The 18,501-nt window shown below is 43.1% G+C and overlaps 1 protein-coding gene across 12 annotated transcripts in view; it reads right to left on the bottom strand.

The window, feature by feature from the left end:
- NOD1 (nucleotide binding oligomerization domain containing 1) overlaps positions 1-18,371 on the bottom strand; it is a 28,385-nt gene extending 10,014 nt beyond the window's left edge. For 8 of the 12 annotated variants that reach the window (XR_012580011.1, XR_012580014.1, XR_012580017.1 and 5 more), the window contains exons 1-7: positions 18,231-18,370; positions 11,424-11,762; positions 9,419-9,593; positions 6,418-8,227; positions 4,273-4,356; positions 3,191-3,274; positions 1,553-1,636 (exon numbers count right to left, since the gene is read on the bottom strand). Coding sequence is in view for 6 of the 12 variants with exons in the window: in XM_074539390.1 (XP_074395491.1) it covers positions 1,553-1,636; positions 3,191-3,274; positions 4,273-4,356; positions 6,418-8,227; positions 9,419-9,593; positions 11,424-11,639 (2,453 nt within the window). In the remaining 6 variants the exon portion in view is untranslated. The other 4 variants (XR_012580018.1, XM_074539375.1, XM_074539378.1 and 1 more) reach the window with 4 other exon arrangements.
- Between the last annotated feature and the right edge of the window lie 130 nt (positions 18,372-18,501).

Below are 18,501 nucleotides of genomic sequence, written 5' to 3'. Positions count from 1 at the left end.
CTCCCCTCCACTCCTTCCTGGTTACTTCCCAGCCTTTCAGGCTCGTGAGGAACCTGGCAGGTACACTCCCCAGTGAGGCAGGTGTGTCCCACTGCCTGCACATGGCACCAGTAACCTCTGCTGACTCACCAGCACCCTCAGGCCACAGCACAGAGGCAGCTCTAGGAGACAGCCTGTGCAGCAGGAATCTTTAGGGATCACCCTGCTGCACACTGGTAAGAAATAGTATTTTCAAAGGCAAAACCATCCTTGATTACACAAAGGGTTTTCATGTGAGAGAAGGTAACATGGTACAAGCTGGAGAGATTTGATCAGAAACTAGGAATACCGGGTCAAATCCTTTCCATGCAGATTAACCACTTTGAAAATTCACCTTGTATTACAAGGTTTGAAAACACCTCTGCTGAGGTCTGTGTTGTTGGGTTTTTTACAGGGATCCTGGCTTGATGACTCAGAGCCACACTCAGCTTATGGGTAATTAGTTGGCAGCTCTTTTAAAATCAATTGAGCTCTGTGGTATCTAAACATATGGACTTCCAGTAAGTTCCCCAGAATTTCCTTGTCCTCCAGAGCCAGTGCAGTTTGCTATTTCAACATTTCTCTCCAAGCTATCTGAAGTCCATTTGGAGTGATCATTTCCTCCACAGGAGAAAATAGGAGTCCTTCACTAAAATTACAGCAAGTACAGCACAGCAGACCCAGCTATATGGAAGTGTGCAGGTTGCTCACTGTATTTGTGAAATGTTGTAGAACAACAAAATTACAGGCCAAAAATCTGATTGTACACATCCAATTTCCATGTCTCACAGCTACTGTGATTTTCACAATGGCCAAGCAGAGGTTTTAATTCCATGTATTCAAGTACTAAATTTTAAGAAATGTGTTCTCCTGTAGAGTGAAAAAAGAAACTTTGCCAGATTTGCAAGAAGAGGAAAAAATAAATACAATAAATCAAACCTAGCACCTTTTCTGAGAAAAAGAACAGGAACTAAAGGTTTGGAGTACATGCAGAGCTCTCTCCAATAATAGCACTTTGCAATTAGGGACAGCCTAAAGGAAAAGGACGATGTGAGTACCCTTTTATTGTCCCAGCTCACAACTTTATCAGCATGTGATGCAGAAGGTTTGACAGGTGTAACAATGACACTCAATAACTAGATGCAGTGCCAACTGTCATAAAACCACACAGACTTAAAAACAACCAAGTATCTCTAAAGAAGTTGTGCTGCCATAAAGAAAGTGGCTAGCTCTATATACTGTCCTCTTGTTTGTTTGTTTCTCCTTTAAGCTTCCGTCAGAACAGCGAAAAAGAAAAAAATAGATGCCAAAACCCAAACCAACATTGAGTGAACTGAAGAACAACAAAGCAGCATTTTCTTCCATGAAAAATGTGGCTATGCCTCTACACTTGTTTGTTCTAATGCTGTTGTTGAGGAGGGAAAGAATTTAGAAGGAGAAGAGAAGGTAAGCATGAAGAAAAGGAATCCTAAGGGATTTACAGGTGCCTGGCCAAGATTAAGCCCTAACTTCTGCTCTTTAGCACTGAACTTACCCAATTTCAAACATTGTCTTGCTCTTCTGGATGGCCTGGGCAAGGCACTTCCCTCCTTCGCTCGTTATTTTGTTTGCTCCTATTCTGCACAAAGTACAGAAATTGATGAGGTGCATCACTTACAACTGTGCAGCTATCAGAACACCAGCTCAGAAAGCCACACAAGTACTTAAGGCTAATTAACTCTGCAGGTTACCTGCAGTTATCAAAGATTAACCCAGAGTGAAAAAATACTCAGGCACTTGACCTTTGACTAAAAGACATAATTTTATGTTGTCTTTTGCATGTTTTGCATGTCAGCCCTCCAAATCAGAAGTACTGCAGTAGAATCTTGGGTTTGGTGCTCAGTATGTTAGAAATGAGCTTTAGGAACTGATCCTCAGGGCAAGGACCCCGGCCTTGTTTTTAATATAATTCATACAATCAGCAATTGCTACAGAGCTCATGAATTACATGCAGCATGTTTCATGATGCCACAGGGAACAGAATATTTCTTGACTGTGTGTTTCCAGAGCAGACTGCAGCTGAGAGGCACAGACCGCAATAATTTCAAGTCTTTCTGTTGTAAGCACAGGCTCTAGGCAGTGGCATAGGTCAGTGCAGCAGTCAGTCCCAGGCTGGCATTTTACACAAGGCCTCTTCTATTTTTGGCCTACATGGATATCAAATGGCTAGAGTTCAAGGGAGAGATAATTGCATATAGATTGATTTAAAGAACCAACCAGACCCCCAACCCTCCCCCCCAGCCCCAAGACACTACATTTACATAAAACTGTCTTGTTTGGCTGACTTTGGGCACATGAATGTGCACTCTATCTCAAAATAACCTCTAGGGTTACTATGTAGCCTGAATGCAACCATCCTTCAACAGCTTTTTTTTTGTGAAAGCTACATTAAATAAGCAAAGCACTGTCAAGGCACTGAAAAAACTAAGTGCTCCTGCGTTTCAAAATTCTGCAAAAATTTCAAGTAGGAAGGATATGGCCAGAGTGGGGTTTCAGACCAAGTCAGTGGTAGAACAAGGACTAGAACCCAAGATTCCCTGGCTGCCTGTTCCTACATTCCCTCCCAAAGCTGACATTGCTGCAGTTACCTCTGGTTTCTGCTATGGTCACATTTAAACCATTGGTTAATGATCTACCTTTATGTCCAACCAACGTGCATGGCCAGACACTCATATCTGGGGAAGTTCCAGGAATTAAAGGGAACAAGTCAGCAGGTGAATTTGGGGAATTCCAGAGTTGAGGTATGACACCAGCACAGCCCGACCCCAGTGGCCCATAAAAGGTCAGACACTAAAAAGCTTGGTACTACATCCAAGGGAATTGGCCTGCTGGAAGCAGCAGCAAGGTCCATGCACAGCTTAAGCCTCGCTCAGGAGCTCTGACTGGATTTAGGTAAAGAACAAGTCTCATGCACTCCTTTAACTCACTACTGTATTCCAGAAAACACTATGGATTCAAGAGTTTCACCTGCTGCCATCCACTGCTAGACTACTGCAAAGCAAATATACAACTGCAACCTAAATTATATTTTATTTCAAATACAATTTTTTTTCTTTTTTTCTACTCTTCCTCTCCTTTCAAGCTGCTTAATCTTAATTAGGATAGTGTAGAAAGGAAAAAGAATCCAACATACTTAACATATTCCAGGCTTGAACACTCTTCAATTAATTTTGCAACGTATTTGGCTCCAACATCAGTGATTTGGTTGTTGTATAAGCTTAAAGAAAAATCACATTGGTAAAAATAGGTTATTACTGCTGTTAAATATTTACAACTTGAATGTTTTATGATGCACACATAGCATCTATCTTTTCTGTGCAGCTCTGTACATATTCACAGTTGCTTGTGTTTCTGTTTTGATATATAATTCATATTGTGATGGGCTAGATATAAAATATAAGGAAACCAGACTCCAAATCATGAATATTTATATAATTTTTAAATAAATGGTCTCCACAAGCAAACAAAGTTTCCCTTTATTCCTCTGCTAGTACAGAAATAATATTGCCAGAAGATAAGTCAAAAGACAAAACACCATAATGTACTTTTGGTCTTTTAAAAGTCATAAAATCCCCTTGCAAATATTACTGAAGAGCAGATACCTGAGCATCTGTACTTACATTAGGGCACTGGAGGAAAAAAGCTATTCTTGGTATTCATGTTTACCTTTCAAAAAGTCATTTTTATGCAGCTACTTAACCAAGAGCAGGAAGTCAGAGCTAACATGCCTTCCAGCTTCAGCTTCATTAAGAACTAATTAAGCCCTTGAAAGAAATTGGTATCATGAACATGACACTTGAAACTGCATGTTGCTGACAGCAGTCTCTACCAAGCTGTATCTGCTTTGCATAGTTGAAATAAATCAGTTTACAGTGGAGAAAACAGCAGGCTATAACTACACATGCTCTCTTGCTTGCAGTCTATCCCTTCCACAGCAGAAGGCTTTCAGTATAAAAATTAGCAAGCAGGTTAACTGGTGGTCCACACTGTGCCACAGAAAGCTTTGATGCCAGCAGGAGGCTGTGAGGGAGTGTGATGGGAGAGGAAGCTGTGGTCCTTGTCCCAGTGAAGTGTCACAGAATCATTTCTGACACAAAAAGCTGCTTTGCTTAAACTGTACTTTCCACCCCACCTCTGCTGTGTCAGTGCTGACAGCTTTAGAGTTTTATTTTCCAGTATCACTGCTGAGTGTTTTGCTCCCAGCTGGCTACGTACCCCAAGAAAGACACAATTTGGTACTTGGAGAGTTCTTCATACAAGATCCTCACGCCATGATCTGTGACCTGGTTTACACTCAGCCTGGAAAGAAGGGAATGATAAGTCTGAATCAATACATACTAGCAACGTTCATCACCTGTGAGTTAACAAATGGCTGGAGGCCTATGCATTTTCCTCTGATATTTTAACAGGTCCTTATGCCACATATTAAAAGCTGTTAAGGGAAATGTGAGCTCACATTCATGTGGCTCACTCCAAAACTGATAAAAATCAGAAAGCCCCAGATCTCCTAGGTAATGCTCTGGAAGCTGTCCACAGAACTGAGAACAATAAAATGTAGGAAGTCAGACTCCAGATAAACATCTCACTCTCCTTCTGTGCTTACTGTGATTCCAGGAAGAAAGTCTGCTTAACACCCTAGCAAAAGCAAGCTGTCCAAACTACTAATCTTGCAATCTTCTCTCTGAGTACATAGCAAAAGCCAGGCATCTTGAAAGTCACAACACATTCAGGCTTCACCAAATAAAGGCTGTGAAAAGCCCTGGCCAGAAAACAGAACTGTGCGCTCCCATGGGTGTGCTAGATGTTTCTAATTTTACTGTCCCAGCCAGACACGAAGCAAATCAATATCAGTCATTCACAGAACAAAAATGCTTCGTCTCACAGTTGTTTGGGGTGGGGTTTTTTTGTTGTTGTTGTTTTGGTTTTTTTTTTTTTTTTTTGGTAACTTCTCAAGCTTTTTCACCTTATAGACAGGTTCAGTGAAACATTCCAGTTGCCATCAAGCACATTTTCTGGGTAAAGCTGTCCCTATGAAAACATTTTGACCACATTTAGTTTGCACACAAACTCAGTACCTGAGGATTTCCTGCTGAGAGTCCCTTATCACCAACAGCCTCCCTAAGCATTGCTAGTTAGCAACCTGGTCCCTTTGGAATGCACCAGCACACAGGAGAGATCAGCCAATTTCTACAGATCAGGACAGCAGCTTGCTTCTTTGAAAGGGATAGTTAAGCTCTTGGAAACAACATTTCCTGACCTGCAGAAATTACTCATTAGAAGTAAAAGTTCCAACATCTGAAGATCCTTATTAAAAGGATGCTAAAAGGGCAACCTAAAAGACTGTTTTGGTGCTGGGGATGGTGTTAGGATCACACTGTGTATGGCATGATCACATGACAGGCACGAAAAATGAAAGGCTGGCCTTTGCTTCTTTGTTTTGTCTTATGTACTTATGCATTTTCCCCAGGAGTTTCCTTATTGCTTTCTCCTGGGAGGTCAGTCAATTTGCAAATCACTGGGGAAAAAAACAGGAGTCACTGGCTTTGATTTATTCCTAGAGGAAAACAAGGCAAAGCACAGCCAAACAGGAGGAATAAATCCAGTTGTTAAAAAATATTCTCATGATGCTGGAGGAGCTTTAAAAAGATATATATGAAGTTCCTGATTTTCTGCACCTAAATGTTTGGACAAATAAGATATATATCTACATGGTACAACCTCAAAGGGCTGGAGGTGAAACAATCTGGCCTGTGATGTCAGAGGTGGAGTTAGTTCTCCCTGTTCACACCAAGCCATGTCCTCCCTTCACAACACCTCAGGGGAAACACCACATGTGAAGGCATCAACTACATTCTTTCATGGATGTATATGATAGTTTTTGTCCTATGAAAGCCAGACATTTGGACAGGATGCAAAAGCAAGAAATTCAGAGCTTCTAATCAAGGGTTATTGTAATTAGGAGGTCCTCCCTTACCCCTTATGATCAAGGGCAGAGATGGCCTCAGGCAATCTTCAGATAATGAAAGATTGTTTTGTTTCCTTTTTCTTTTAAGCACCTTCTCTCATAAAAATTCTCTTCTGAGACAAAACAATTTGAGATGGAGCTAACTAAACGTACAGGTTTAAACAGTCTGTGCTTCTAAGAACTTCTGTCCACCCTTTCCATTTTGGTTTCCAAATCCACAGCTTATCTCTGCTCCTATGACTAAATGAACAAAGATTTCAGAAGACCTGAAATATTAATTTCTAGGAGCACTGATTCTCATCTGTCTCCACTTGCGAGATCAATTCCTTCAGCCCACCGGTTTGTGGAATAAATGAAGAATACACAAGGACCTGCTTACATACAGAGACCCCTACCTGATGACTGCAAGCTTGCTGAAACAAGGTTGCAGCTGCTTTATTCCATAGTCATTGATGTTGTTGTTGTCCAGATCCAGAGCCAGGCGCTTTTGGAAGTGGTGCAGAAGGAAGGAAATGGCGCTGCAGTCGGCAGAGCAGGCGTTGCAGTAGGCCAGCTTGATGTAGTTGGCGTGCATGCGGCGGGCTGCCATCCTCCCCACCTTCTCACTCTGCGTCTCATACAGGCACCTCAGCATCCACACAAAGTTGGGCTGCACCTGCACCTGGTTGTAGCTTTTCAGCCTGGACCGAGTGTAGCCTTTCAGGCGGGATTTCATGCTCTCCCCAAGGTATGTGATGAGTGTTTTTCTCTTCCTCTTAATGACCGCAGGTGAAACTAAATGACTGAAGAGCTTCTGCCTGGGTCCAGAAAGCAGGCCACAAAGAAACATGTTGGTAAAATTAAAGTGTTCTTTATTTTGGAAAGGATCCCCCCCTGCTAGTTGTTTCTTCAGCCAGGGGATACGAAGGCAAGTAGGCTGGGCAGTCTCCATGGAAGAACATTCACTGAAAAACTCAAGTAACTCCTTGGTACCCACCTTCTCCTCCATAACCAAAAATAAAGCTGTGAAAAAAGACTGAAGGGTTAAGTGCAAGAACTCATAAGTGGCCTGACTGTCACAGCCACTATAACCTTTAACTGTCCTGAGAAAGCCCAATTGCAAATCTTCTTCAGAGATGTTTGCCGATGAGACTTCCTCCTGCTCAAAGATAAAGGAAGAGTTCTCCATCCCTTTGTATGCCATTTTACCCAAAGCTAGAAGACTTTCCTTTCTTGACTTGAACATCTCTGCTTGGCTCCTGATATTGCTCTTCAGCAAACTTGTTTTCACTGATCGGTTCAGGTGTACTTCAATCATGAGCAGAAATACATCTGTTAATGTAACAGAACTGTCTGGGAGCTCGTGGCCGTCAAACCACTGGCTGGAGTGGAAGTGCTCAAAGCATTTAAAGATAATCCAGCAAAATAAAGGCACTGAACACAAACTGCACAGATTTGGGTTAGCTTCCAACTGGTTTGACACCAGTGCTCGTTGCTGCTCATCTTTGAAAAACATAGCTGTGTATTCCTTCAGGTTATTCCTGGAGAAACCACGGAGCAACACCTTCTTCCTAATGATGTTTTTTTGGATCTCAGTTCCTGTCCTGGCAGTAAGAATTTTCTTGGATCCCTTAAGAAGCTTTCCTCTGAGAAGGCTTACGAGCAGTGCCAGGGGGTGGATGGGTTCATCGGGTGAGCATACCTCAGGTACACTGCTGAGATCAAAGCTGGAATAGATCTCATCAAAGCCATCAAAGGTGAAAAGAACTGTATGAGGGAACTGCAAGATGTGATGGAACACTTCTGCGGGGTCCTGGTCTGGGTAGCAATTATATTTGAAGAGCAGGTCTTTCAAACATATGGCTTCATCTTCCTTGAAGCAGCTAAACATCCTACACCGAAAACAGAAGAAAAACTTGGCCCCTATGTCCAACTCCTTCCTGGCCCAAAGGCTTTGTATCTTTTGCAGCAAGATGGATTTTCCAATTCCTGCATCACCGTAGACATAAACAGTCTCTCCATCTTCATTAATTAGCCCAACTGCATCATCAAAAAGGGCTTCTAGTTGTCCCACCTGGCCAAGACTCTCATTGGTAAAACTGACCAGCTCCATAATACTGTTGGAGTAAATTTCTTCAAGAAGCATCTCCTCCTTCTGAGCGTACAGCATAAAAAACTTGGAGTCCCGTCCCAGTTCATGTCTGAGTTTCTGGCAATACCTGCTAACTAAAAAGACAGTGAACTATTATTAAAGAGACTATTATTTAAAAACCTATGTCTACAATGACCCACCTCTTTGGGAACTCAGAGGGAACAAAAGTAATTCTGATGTGGAAAAGGTTCTTTGGCAGATTAATTCTATTTGTGCTGCCATCATCACCCACTTGGGAAATTCAGGTGCTAAAGAAAGGTCACATGTGAGCCTCCAATTCCTGAAAGCCAGTAGTGATGCTGCATGGGTTTAAGGGGTTACTATCCTTCAGCTGAGACTCAAAGCCAAGCCCCATATTTTTTGTCAAAGGCTGCTTAACTCTCTGCAAAGGCTTGTTGGAGTTGTTGGTCACTGATTTCACTGTGCCTATATACTAACTGCAGTTGTATCAGGTAGTTGGCTATTCTTTCCTAACTTCTTTAGCCATTCATATTATTGCAAATAGAAGCCATGCATTTTAGAAACCTAGTACCAGGCATCTCATAGATTTTTTTAAGATGACAAAAAACCCACAAGAGAATCTCAGTTATTGCACAATGCTGGCCTGTGGTTCTCAACAGAAACTTTGCTTCAGATGAGGACAAAGTAATTCTGATATTTATGTAGTATGGAAAAACCTCTCTAGAGGAAATAATTTCTACATACTTAAAGTCTGATTTTTAGGATTGCTAAAAATCATCATTTAGGATGACAATAATTCTGGTTGGAAGGGACTTCAGAAGGCCTAGTCCTACCCCCTGCTGAGAACGGGATAATTTCTGACATCAGATGAGGTTACTCAGGGCTTTGTCTAATTGGATCTTGAAAACCCCCATGGAGACTGCACAGCCTCCCTGGGCAACCTGCCTCATTGCTTGACTGTTCTCATCATGAAATATTGTCTAGTCCATGGCCAAAACATCACAATGTTGCTAATAAATTGTAGTAGAGGCCTAGAAAATACTACAGCTGGCACAACGTGGTTCTGCCATTGTGTTACATACCTACAACCAAATGCAGAAAGAGCCCAAGTTTAACAAAACAGGATGTAATTTATCAAAATCACCCTTGTGTTGTACAGTGTGCCTTATAATTTGGCTAATTAATTTTGCCTTTTAATTTTCCCTGACTGTGCCTGCCTAAACTTTTACTCTCCTGTCACTTGGTTGGAGCTTCCTACATAGCAGGGCACTTCTGAGGGAAGGGATAGAGATGCATGACCTTACCTGGATCTGTATTTACCACAGGTTTACTACAAATATTCTCTGAAGGCTTGTAACCTATTTCATCCAGCCAAGGCTGAAGCTCATAGTAAGCATCAGTGACTTTCTGCAGGACATAGACGAAATATTCCGAAACTTCTTCTCCCTTGCTTTGAACCAAGTCTAGAATTTTGCGAACCTGAAGAAACACCACAGGAAGGATCATTGATACACAGCATTTTTATCACAGTAATACCTGTCAGCTGCTTTAGGATCCCTTCTGGACTGGAGCAGGGGTCCAGAATCAAAACTAGTGCTTCAGAAAGGTGAAATCAAAATCCAGCTCTGAACTGGAGCCACCACAAAACCCAAGTGCCATTTATGTTTGAGTGCTGTGAGAGAGTTGGTTCTGCACGTTAAGGTCTGAACTTGGAGCTCAATCACACTAACCAGAAACAAAATGGATAAATGCCAGTCCTCAATGGGGAACCCAAAGGATTTCCTCAGCTTGACTACACAGTGTATTTTAAACCCTGTGCTGTTTAAAATGGAAATAGAGATGGTTTCTCAGTGCCCTGAATTCACCCTCTGTTTTGTAAATACTCTAGTCACATTTGGATTTACCTCAGGATCCAGCCAGGTTCAGAGCAGGATAGGCTGAATCCCTCCCTGGATCTTACGCTGAGCCAAAACCCTACAACTTTTCCTTCCAACACAGCAACTCAATTCTCCAGGCTCCCTCTGTACAATGGCCCCTCTGCCTGCAGCTATTACCAAAACAAATGGCTCCAGGCAGTGGCTGGAGCAGCTCAGCACAAAGTGTCACCTCCACGGGCAAGGCAGAGGGTGATCTCTGTGCACCAGAACAAGGCAGTCCTAGTACAAAACCCTCTGCAAGACAGAGAAGTCATCTGGAGGCACATTTTGAATGTCAGGATCCCCTTGCTAGAAATGAATGAAGAATGCAGTTCTAAACCAGACAAAGGGTTTCCAGAGACTGTGGTCTCTTGTGAGCTTAAATCAGGGTGATGTACATGCAGCACTGCAAAGCATGGAACATTTTCTGACAACAGTTTTATGCCTTCCAGAGAAGCTCCCACAGAGTCCACTTCACTTACACTACTGTGACCTGCTCTCTGTCTCTGCTTAGACTCCTGATGCATGGCCTCCCCCTCAGCCTTGCATACAACCATGCATATTATGCTGAACAATAAGAAATTGAGATAATCATACAGTGTGCATTTATTCAGCTTTGACCCTACACACAGTGTGAGCACTGTGTTACCATTTCAGTATGCCAGCAAGAATGATTTTTTAATGAAAATCTGCACTGTTGGTGAAGTCCAAGGTCTTTGAATTTTTTATGGTTTGCCTGCCCCTAACTGTGGCAGGGCTCTGAAGCTGCCTGATTGGTTGGTCTGGGAAACAATCTCCTCAGCTGTTTCAAGCTACCATGCAAAGGCCAACTGTGTAAACGGTAATTTTCTCCTAATGAAGAGAAATAATTCTTACTACTGATGTCCAAAGATGAATTAAAACCCCAAGTACGCCAGGATACATCAATTTTCCACAGAAACATTTACAAGGTACATAGGTCTTTAAATAGAAAGGAAGGTGTTCACACAGACAACAAACAATCATTAACTTCTAAAATAACATTTAATTTCTGTCTCTCCTACAGCAGTATGATCTATCCCACAGCATCCTAAAGCAGATTTTCCTTGCTATACTCTAACAACCATGTGGCCACATCTTTATCAGAGGACAAAGCCGCAGCTGGGAGGGACAGAACAGCAATTATCACCCTGCTAAATTCCTACAGCTGCCAACGGGCACAACCAGCAGTGCCAGCTGAGCTGGAAAGGGATGTGCTGGAGATACTCATCCAGGAAGAACAGGGTGGGAAAACTCAAAAACAACAAAGATTAGAAAACACACTAGATGTAAAATTGTCAGATGAGCCCTTAAAATCTGGTGATAAACTGAAACTAACCAAAAGCTTCACTGGCTAGAGAAAAAACAATTTTACCTTATCTGGTTGAGTAGGAAACTGGACAACAATCTCTGCATCTTCAGTGGAGAAGTAGTCGTTCTTAATCAAGTTATCAATCAAGCACTGCGTGTTTCGGATCCTACTGACCAGAAGCTCTCGGTGAACCTTCAGCAAAGCAATGAAGGACAGAGGGCTTGTTTCTGGAGGCTTTTTCACAGAAATGTCCACATTAGCACAAAGTTGGCCTTCCATCGTTGAGATACCAAGAAGCTGCTCCACCAAGCCTCATCTTTGAAAAACTGTCCATTTGTAGTGACAGGTCAGCTCAGATTTAACTTCAGGCAAACAGGAAATCTGTCCTGCACATCACTGAGCCTGCAAAAAGTAATTGTACAGAACCTCAGTTTATGCACATACATCCTTCAGTTAGACATCACAGAATACTCCCAAACTCTCTGTAGTATCATGGCCAACTTCTTAATAATGTTCCTTCCTTAGGTACTTTAATTTATTTGTTCAGGTTTTGAAAAATAAAATACCTACAACTGGCAGTCTCCCTTCTGTTACCAGTATTTTACTCTAGCTTGCCTCAAACACCATCACTGGCATCTGCTTAATTAATTGCCTGTTCCTAATGCATAATTTAATATTTTTTATTAGTTTTTAATGTTTGAGTAGACAAAGCAGGGCATCTGTCCAAACATAATCTGGACAAGGAAATAAACAGAATAAAATTATACTTCATAGCAATTAATTTTGTAGGAGGAATTAATTTATAGTAGCAATTCACTCTGCTTTTTTTTCGCTACAACAAGAGACTGTAAGAAGTACTGAAAACATAGTACCTGAAAGCAAGGCCTTGTGAACTCTGAGGCAGTTTCAGCTAAACTAGAAAAAAGAGTTAAGCCTCTAAGGATACAAGGTTCACCAACACCAGGAGGGATGCTATTTTGAAACCATACTCTTTAGCATGAATGCTCTCTCCTTGTCTGCAAATACATACACAGTGTATGCCCTTGTTCTCCAAACCACCTCTTGGGAGCTCTTTTTAGATGCCCATTTATTCCTATTTTTTCTCAACAGGGCATAAAGCAAGAGGAATCAGGATCAGACTGCTCTCTGTTTTATTACTAAAGCAGGGCTTCTTGTAATTTTAGTTAGTGTGCCCACCATATAATAGGCATGAAGTTATACTGAAATTACAATTCAACAGTAAGTTCATTTAGGTACTATTTAGGTACAAATTGCACATATGATTTCACATGCAGGAAGCTAATTTTTTGCCAAGATCTCAACTGAATCACCTCCACACAGCCAGGGAGAATCTGCACGATCAACACAAAGGACTGACAACGCCCAGTAACAGTTAAAACACATTGTTGTTTCAGCAGGTCAAGGGATATCTGGAAGAATGTTTTTAGATTCTGATTACAGTCATATTAACAAAACCAAAAGACAAAACCCTTCAAAAATTCTGTAAATGTGCCAACACCGCTGCTACAAAATTCTCACAGTTTCCCAAGACATTTGCAATGATGGCAAACTTTCTCAAATGCTCCTCAGCACTCCCCAGTCAAGATATAACTGAGCCTTGCCAGTTCACAGATTATTCTAAATGACCTGCTACTGGAACAATCTCACTTCTATGGGTTTTCTGTATCAGAAGCTGCTGTCTGCATCAGTGAAGCTTCCCCTGCTTGATGCTGGAGAAAGACACAGTTTATGCCACTGCATTTTAGTGATACTAACTATCTACACTCAAACCAGCAGGGCAAACCAGCTTAGCCCCTCAGATTTCCCAACAGGTCCCAGCTTAGGGGGTCTGACCTGCATGAACACAGATAACTGCATTAAGAGTAGGGCTCTCCAAGGGCTGAGACCTGGCAAATCCCCAGCACAACTGTTCTGGGTCACAGCCAATTCCCAAAACGGCAAAACTGTTTCCAACAAACGGAATGTAACCAAGCAATCTGAATTTCTTACCACACCAGTAAGTGACTGCATCTACTCAGACAAATCAAGCTTTCATTACCCCATTCAGATGACCCTCCCGAGGAAGTGGCTGATTTCTGAGTCACTCAGCTTTCCAGAAGCCACACTGGCACATCTCTTTGTTCAAGAAAGCTCATTCTGCAAATGAAGACTGAGCATGTTGAAAACATAATTCAGCCTTAAATATCTGTAGGCTTTAGTTAAAGAGATAGTATCATCTTAAAACGTGCAATTAAAATATTGACCCTATTCTTTCAAGATACTGCATCCACCCAACATTCCTTGGTTGCTTTGGTTATTCCAGGACCACATTATTCTAATGCATTTTCTTTCTTCCTAATTTGTAAGAAGAACTGAGACAAATATTCATAAAACCATAAGAGCGAACCAACATGATGTCAAGTGTACAAAGCAAATTGAGGTATTTTTTTCACTATTTCAGTTCCATCTACAAAAAGCACAAGAAAGGAAAGAAGAAATACAGCAGCAGGACAGAACATGAAAAATATGGAACGACCAGAAGGTCTCAAAGATGTCTGCCCTGCATCTGACTACATCCATTTCAGTACAAACCATGGCTGCTATTGGAAGGGGTGTGCATACAAATGCTGCAGGACAGAGCACGTTCCCTTTCACACAGGGTGATCTGCAGGAGAATGGAGAAACAAGAGACCAAGTAGAAAGAAATATAAAGCGAGGCTAAACATCAGGGAGAAAAGGAGAAAGAACAAAAATGCCAAGCAGGGATTGGCAGGACTGGCAATATGAATTCTGTGCATGATGATGTACTCAGTGATATCTTCAATGAAAATACTAAATTTAGTGCAAACCCCCCATCCAGTACTGGAGTACTTAGTACTTTTCATCAGTCCTTTTAAGTCAGAAAAAAATGGCAATTTCCACCATTCACAGACTAAGAAAATCCACACCAGATGAAGAGCAGAACACTAAATGGTGCTGGAACAGAAAGACTTCCTGCTACATGTATTCATAGCAAAGTGTATCAGCTGTATGAAGAAACTTGATATATATGATTCTGTTTCTGTAGGGCTTTCTTTGTGTTGTTGGTGTTCTTTTGGCAGTGTTTTTAAAAACATGAGGCCAGTGTGTAACAACATGAGGTCTCCAGCTTATCTGCAAGCCCATCATCTCTCTTTCTGCAGAGTCCCAGCTTCCACAGTGCTTCAATATGATTTTTTCAGTGAGGGAACACAAGGTTGCTAACTCTCTTGTAGAAGGATCTGTCAGTTTCACAATGCTAGGTTACACATCTGGTATGTTTAAAGGTAAATGCTTATGCAGCCTATAAATAGGCATTGAAAGCACTTCCTTACTAGAGTGCATACAGTGTTCCTTGCCTTATCTTGGGCCCTCCAGATGCTGGATTCAATTCCAGTGTAATTTGTGTGACTGCAGTTGCATCAGTCATGGGGATGCTGTTAGAAAAGACTGAGAATACACATTAATGTGAGACACCTCAGGGTACTGCCTTCCACTTCTGGAAGAAGTGAGTAAAATCATTTTTCTGAGAGACACCTTAAGGCTCTTACAAAGTTATGGACAAAACAGATCGTCTGCTCTAACAGCAACAGCTTGTGAACACATCTATTTGCAGAAATGAGCAAGAAAAAGGGAAAGACGTGCAAGCTTGACAGAGTAGCTGAAACAGCAGAGCACCTAAGGAGGAATGGAGACTGATAAGACATTTGAAACCTGAATGAAGCAGGAGTCTAGAATGGGAGACAACAGGAGAAAGACTCATGGGGAAAAGCTTCCTATCTGGGAACTGAATGTACTTCTCGTTCCTAAGAAGAAAAATTTAAAAAACACAATTACTTACTGAAGAGGCTGCCAGTGATGTTGGAGAGGAAATGCAGTTAGCCATTTTGAGGGCAGCAAAGTCCATCAGGTGAAGAAGGCAGGAAACAGACTAGAAGGAATTAAAAAGAACCCAAGAGCAGAACACCTCCCCACCAGCTAGCTGTAAAAGCCAAGAAGAAAGGGAAGACAGGGTCTTGGCCAAATGAAATGCTGATGGGGACTGAAGCGATATGAGAAGCAACAGCAAGTGTGGCAATCAATGCCATCAAAAACCTGTGCCACTGAGAATAAAAAGAGGAAGCAAGATGGGGATCAGGCCAGGAATAAGGAGGGAAATGAAACAGGGAAATGAAATTTGTCATAGTAAGAGGTACAGTAAAAGCATCAGTACTTCCAGCAAGGTTTTGTACAATCCATGTCAATAAGCTGCAGTGAAGGCACTGGCACTTTATCTCGTGTCTCCTCTGAGTTCCCTCTACTCTCAGCATTGTGCAAGCATATATTCATTTCTACTTTCCCTGGCCCTGCCCTCCTCACATCCTCTTTTTACTAAGATCTCCCAGCTTCTTCTTCTAAAAAAACTGAGAAGCCTGTTCCACTTCCAATGCTGTAAGACCCCTGGCATCACAGAACGTGCAGGTTTATTGCAACAAGGTCTTGTCAAAGGTAAATGCTGTAGATAAAGGGGCTGAAGGATCTTACAGAATAGCTAAAAAACATTTCTCCTTCTGGGTCAGCTAGGGAATTGAGTAGAAACGAATCTTTTCTTGATTGAGCTGGCTGCTCCAAAGGAGACTGTGTAGAATGATGCAGTAAAGACAATACAAGGAGCAAATTAGTTAACAACTGTTAAAGCAACGAATTTGAGACCAATCTAGAATACTTCTGAAGAGCTGAAAACTCAGTCAATTCTACTTCTTCTGCAGTCTTGCTATCTTGACAAGAAGTGTTCCTCTAAATTGCCTGTGAAATAAAGTCCTCTGCCACTACCCAGTTACCCGCAGCCAGCAGCTGGAATATCTTCGGGACTGACACAGCACCTGGTAGCCAGCTGTGGCAGGACAACAGTGAAGCACACAAACCTGGGTGCCAGCCCAGGGCTAGGGGAGTCCCCACTAGCACAGCCTTCTGTCCATAGCAGTCAAAACATAATCATTCTTCCAGAGGTGGCTGTATGAAAACAATGCTCCATTTCACATGAAATGGAGCCCTATGCCCTTTGTGTCTCCAAGTCAGATTTGTTTCCTGAGAAAAGCTAGTTTACAGTGCCAGTTACTCGCTATAGAGTCATTACAGCAAGAGAACTGGAAACTTTGGTATGCTTGGTAATCTGGACTCTGTCAGGCCAGTATAAATTCAACATTTTGCTATCATTGGGAGAGACAGAAAAGGGATTGATTTTCCACATCTTATGTCATGCATGCAACAGCAGTCAGTCTTTGACTGTAATAAGTGAATAAAACACCTATTTCCACACAGCAGCTCTCACATTTAAAAGAACTTCAGCTATTTTACTTAGTTCAAGAACAGTAAAAAACATGCAGAGATCAGAGGCAAATGGGCACGTGTGCTACACAAAAAGTCTGCATGTTTGATGAGAAGCAATGCAATGTATTCCCAAAGGTACTAAAAAATAGCCCTTTATTGTTATAGCAAAAATGGTGCATTGGTAGAGCTTGTACAGAGTCTCTGGGCAGATCTTAAATTATTCTGTTTGTGTGAATTAAAGCATACTCATCACGCCCCACTTCACAATGTCTAACTATCATCAGTGATGCTACACATGTCAATAAATGCCCAGGGAGCCGTATGTTAACATCATGTTCCTGTAAATCCATTACAACTCGTGCTCTTGCATCGCTCTGGGGTCCCAGAGATCAGCATCTTTCAGTGGTTTTTCCTCCCTCCCCTCTCTCAGTCTCTTTTGACTGTATCATAAGCTTTTGTAAGCATCCCTAGTTATTTGAAGAGCAACAGATATAAAAGAACACAGAAGAAATTATTTCTGCCTCCATCTGGTAAAATGACAAGCTTTTCTTTAAAAGGCACAGGCTTTGACAGAAATATTCCCATCCCTCACAGTTTTGTTCCTACATATCTTAACAGAATCCTCTGTATAGAAATATAACTTTATATATAGTGTTTGGATGCATTAAGAAGCCCCTGTCAGGAAGACTTTATGAGGCTTCCTTGTAACTCCTTCCCGTTGGGAAAAGATCAATAAATAATGAGCCACTACTAGAAAGAAAAGAAACTTTCTCCAACCAGAGAAATCTTGGGGAATTTTTTTTGCTAAGACACAGAGGAGGACAATTTACTGTGGTCTATAAACATGAAACTTTTCTATTATCATTTACTATTTTCACATTCAACCAGCAGTGAATCCTACACGGAAAGCTGCAGCTGATGGAATCACGGGACTGATGGAATTACGGCCAGGCCACGGGGCACCATCCCGCCCTGCGAGCCGCTCCCGCCTCCTTCTCTTCCAGCTTCTCTCGGGAGAGGTGGGCAAAGCACCGGGGCCTAAGCGAGTGGCCCGTGAGTCCGTGAGATGCCTGCATTGGCATCTGCGCTGCGGCTCTCGGGGCAGCAAAAGGCTCGCTGCACCCCGCCACGGCCGCCAGGGCGGGACGGCAGCGATGCATGGGAAGCGATGGGACCTCGCCGCCCTTCCCCAACAGCCCTCAGGAGCGCCACATCCCCGCCAGCATGTGGAGCACCATTTACGGCGGGCAGCGCTGCTGTGGTTGGTACGAGGCGCTGTCCCCACGCCGCGGAGCTGCGGGCGCTGCCGCCCGTCCCCGCTCCCCGTCAGGCAGCGCCGGCCGCCGGGCGGGACGGACCCTCCTGAGGAAACACCACGGAGCCCCGAAGTTTCCAGCTCATGAGCGGCGTAGCCCTTTCCCTCCCACCTTGCAAGGCTTTCAGCCGTACCACAGAAACTTTGCTCTACGGAAAGCCGACAGCGGGACCCGGCAGCCCTCCCCCGGCAGCCCGCCTGCGCCCCGGCCCTTCCCCGGCACTCACCGCGGCGGCGGAGGGACGGAGGCCGGGGAGGAGCCCACGGGCGCTTCCCTCACCCCCTCCCGCCCCACACACGGACTCTCCTCCCCGGCGGGAAGCGGCTCCTCCCCGCGCAGGAATGGCCCAAGGCTGCCCCGTCACCAGCATCGCACTGCCCTCCGCAGCCACCGCTCCTGCCCCGAGAGGTGCCCGCGTCCCCCGGCAGCGACCATTTCCCTCGGTCGAGCTCCCCCCGTGCAAGGACACTCCAGAGTGCTTCATGCATAGTTTTGCG

Source organism: Zonotrichia albicollis, chromosome 1 (assembly GCF_047830755.1).
Source record: "Zonotrichia albicollis isolate bZonAlb1 chromosome 1, bZonAlb1.hap1, whole genome shotgun sequence".
Taxonomy (NCBI): domain Eukaryota; kingdom Metazoa; phylum Chordata; class Aves; order Passeriformes; family Passerellidae; genus Zonotrichia; species Zonotrichia albicollis.
Note: the sequence above shows the minus strand (reverse complement) of the source record. Positions and strands in the feature narration are given on the sequence as shown.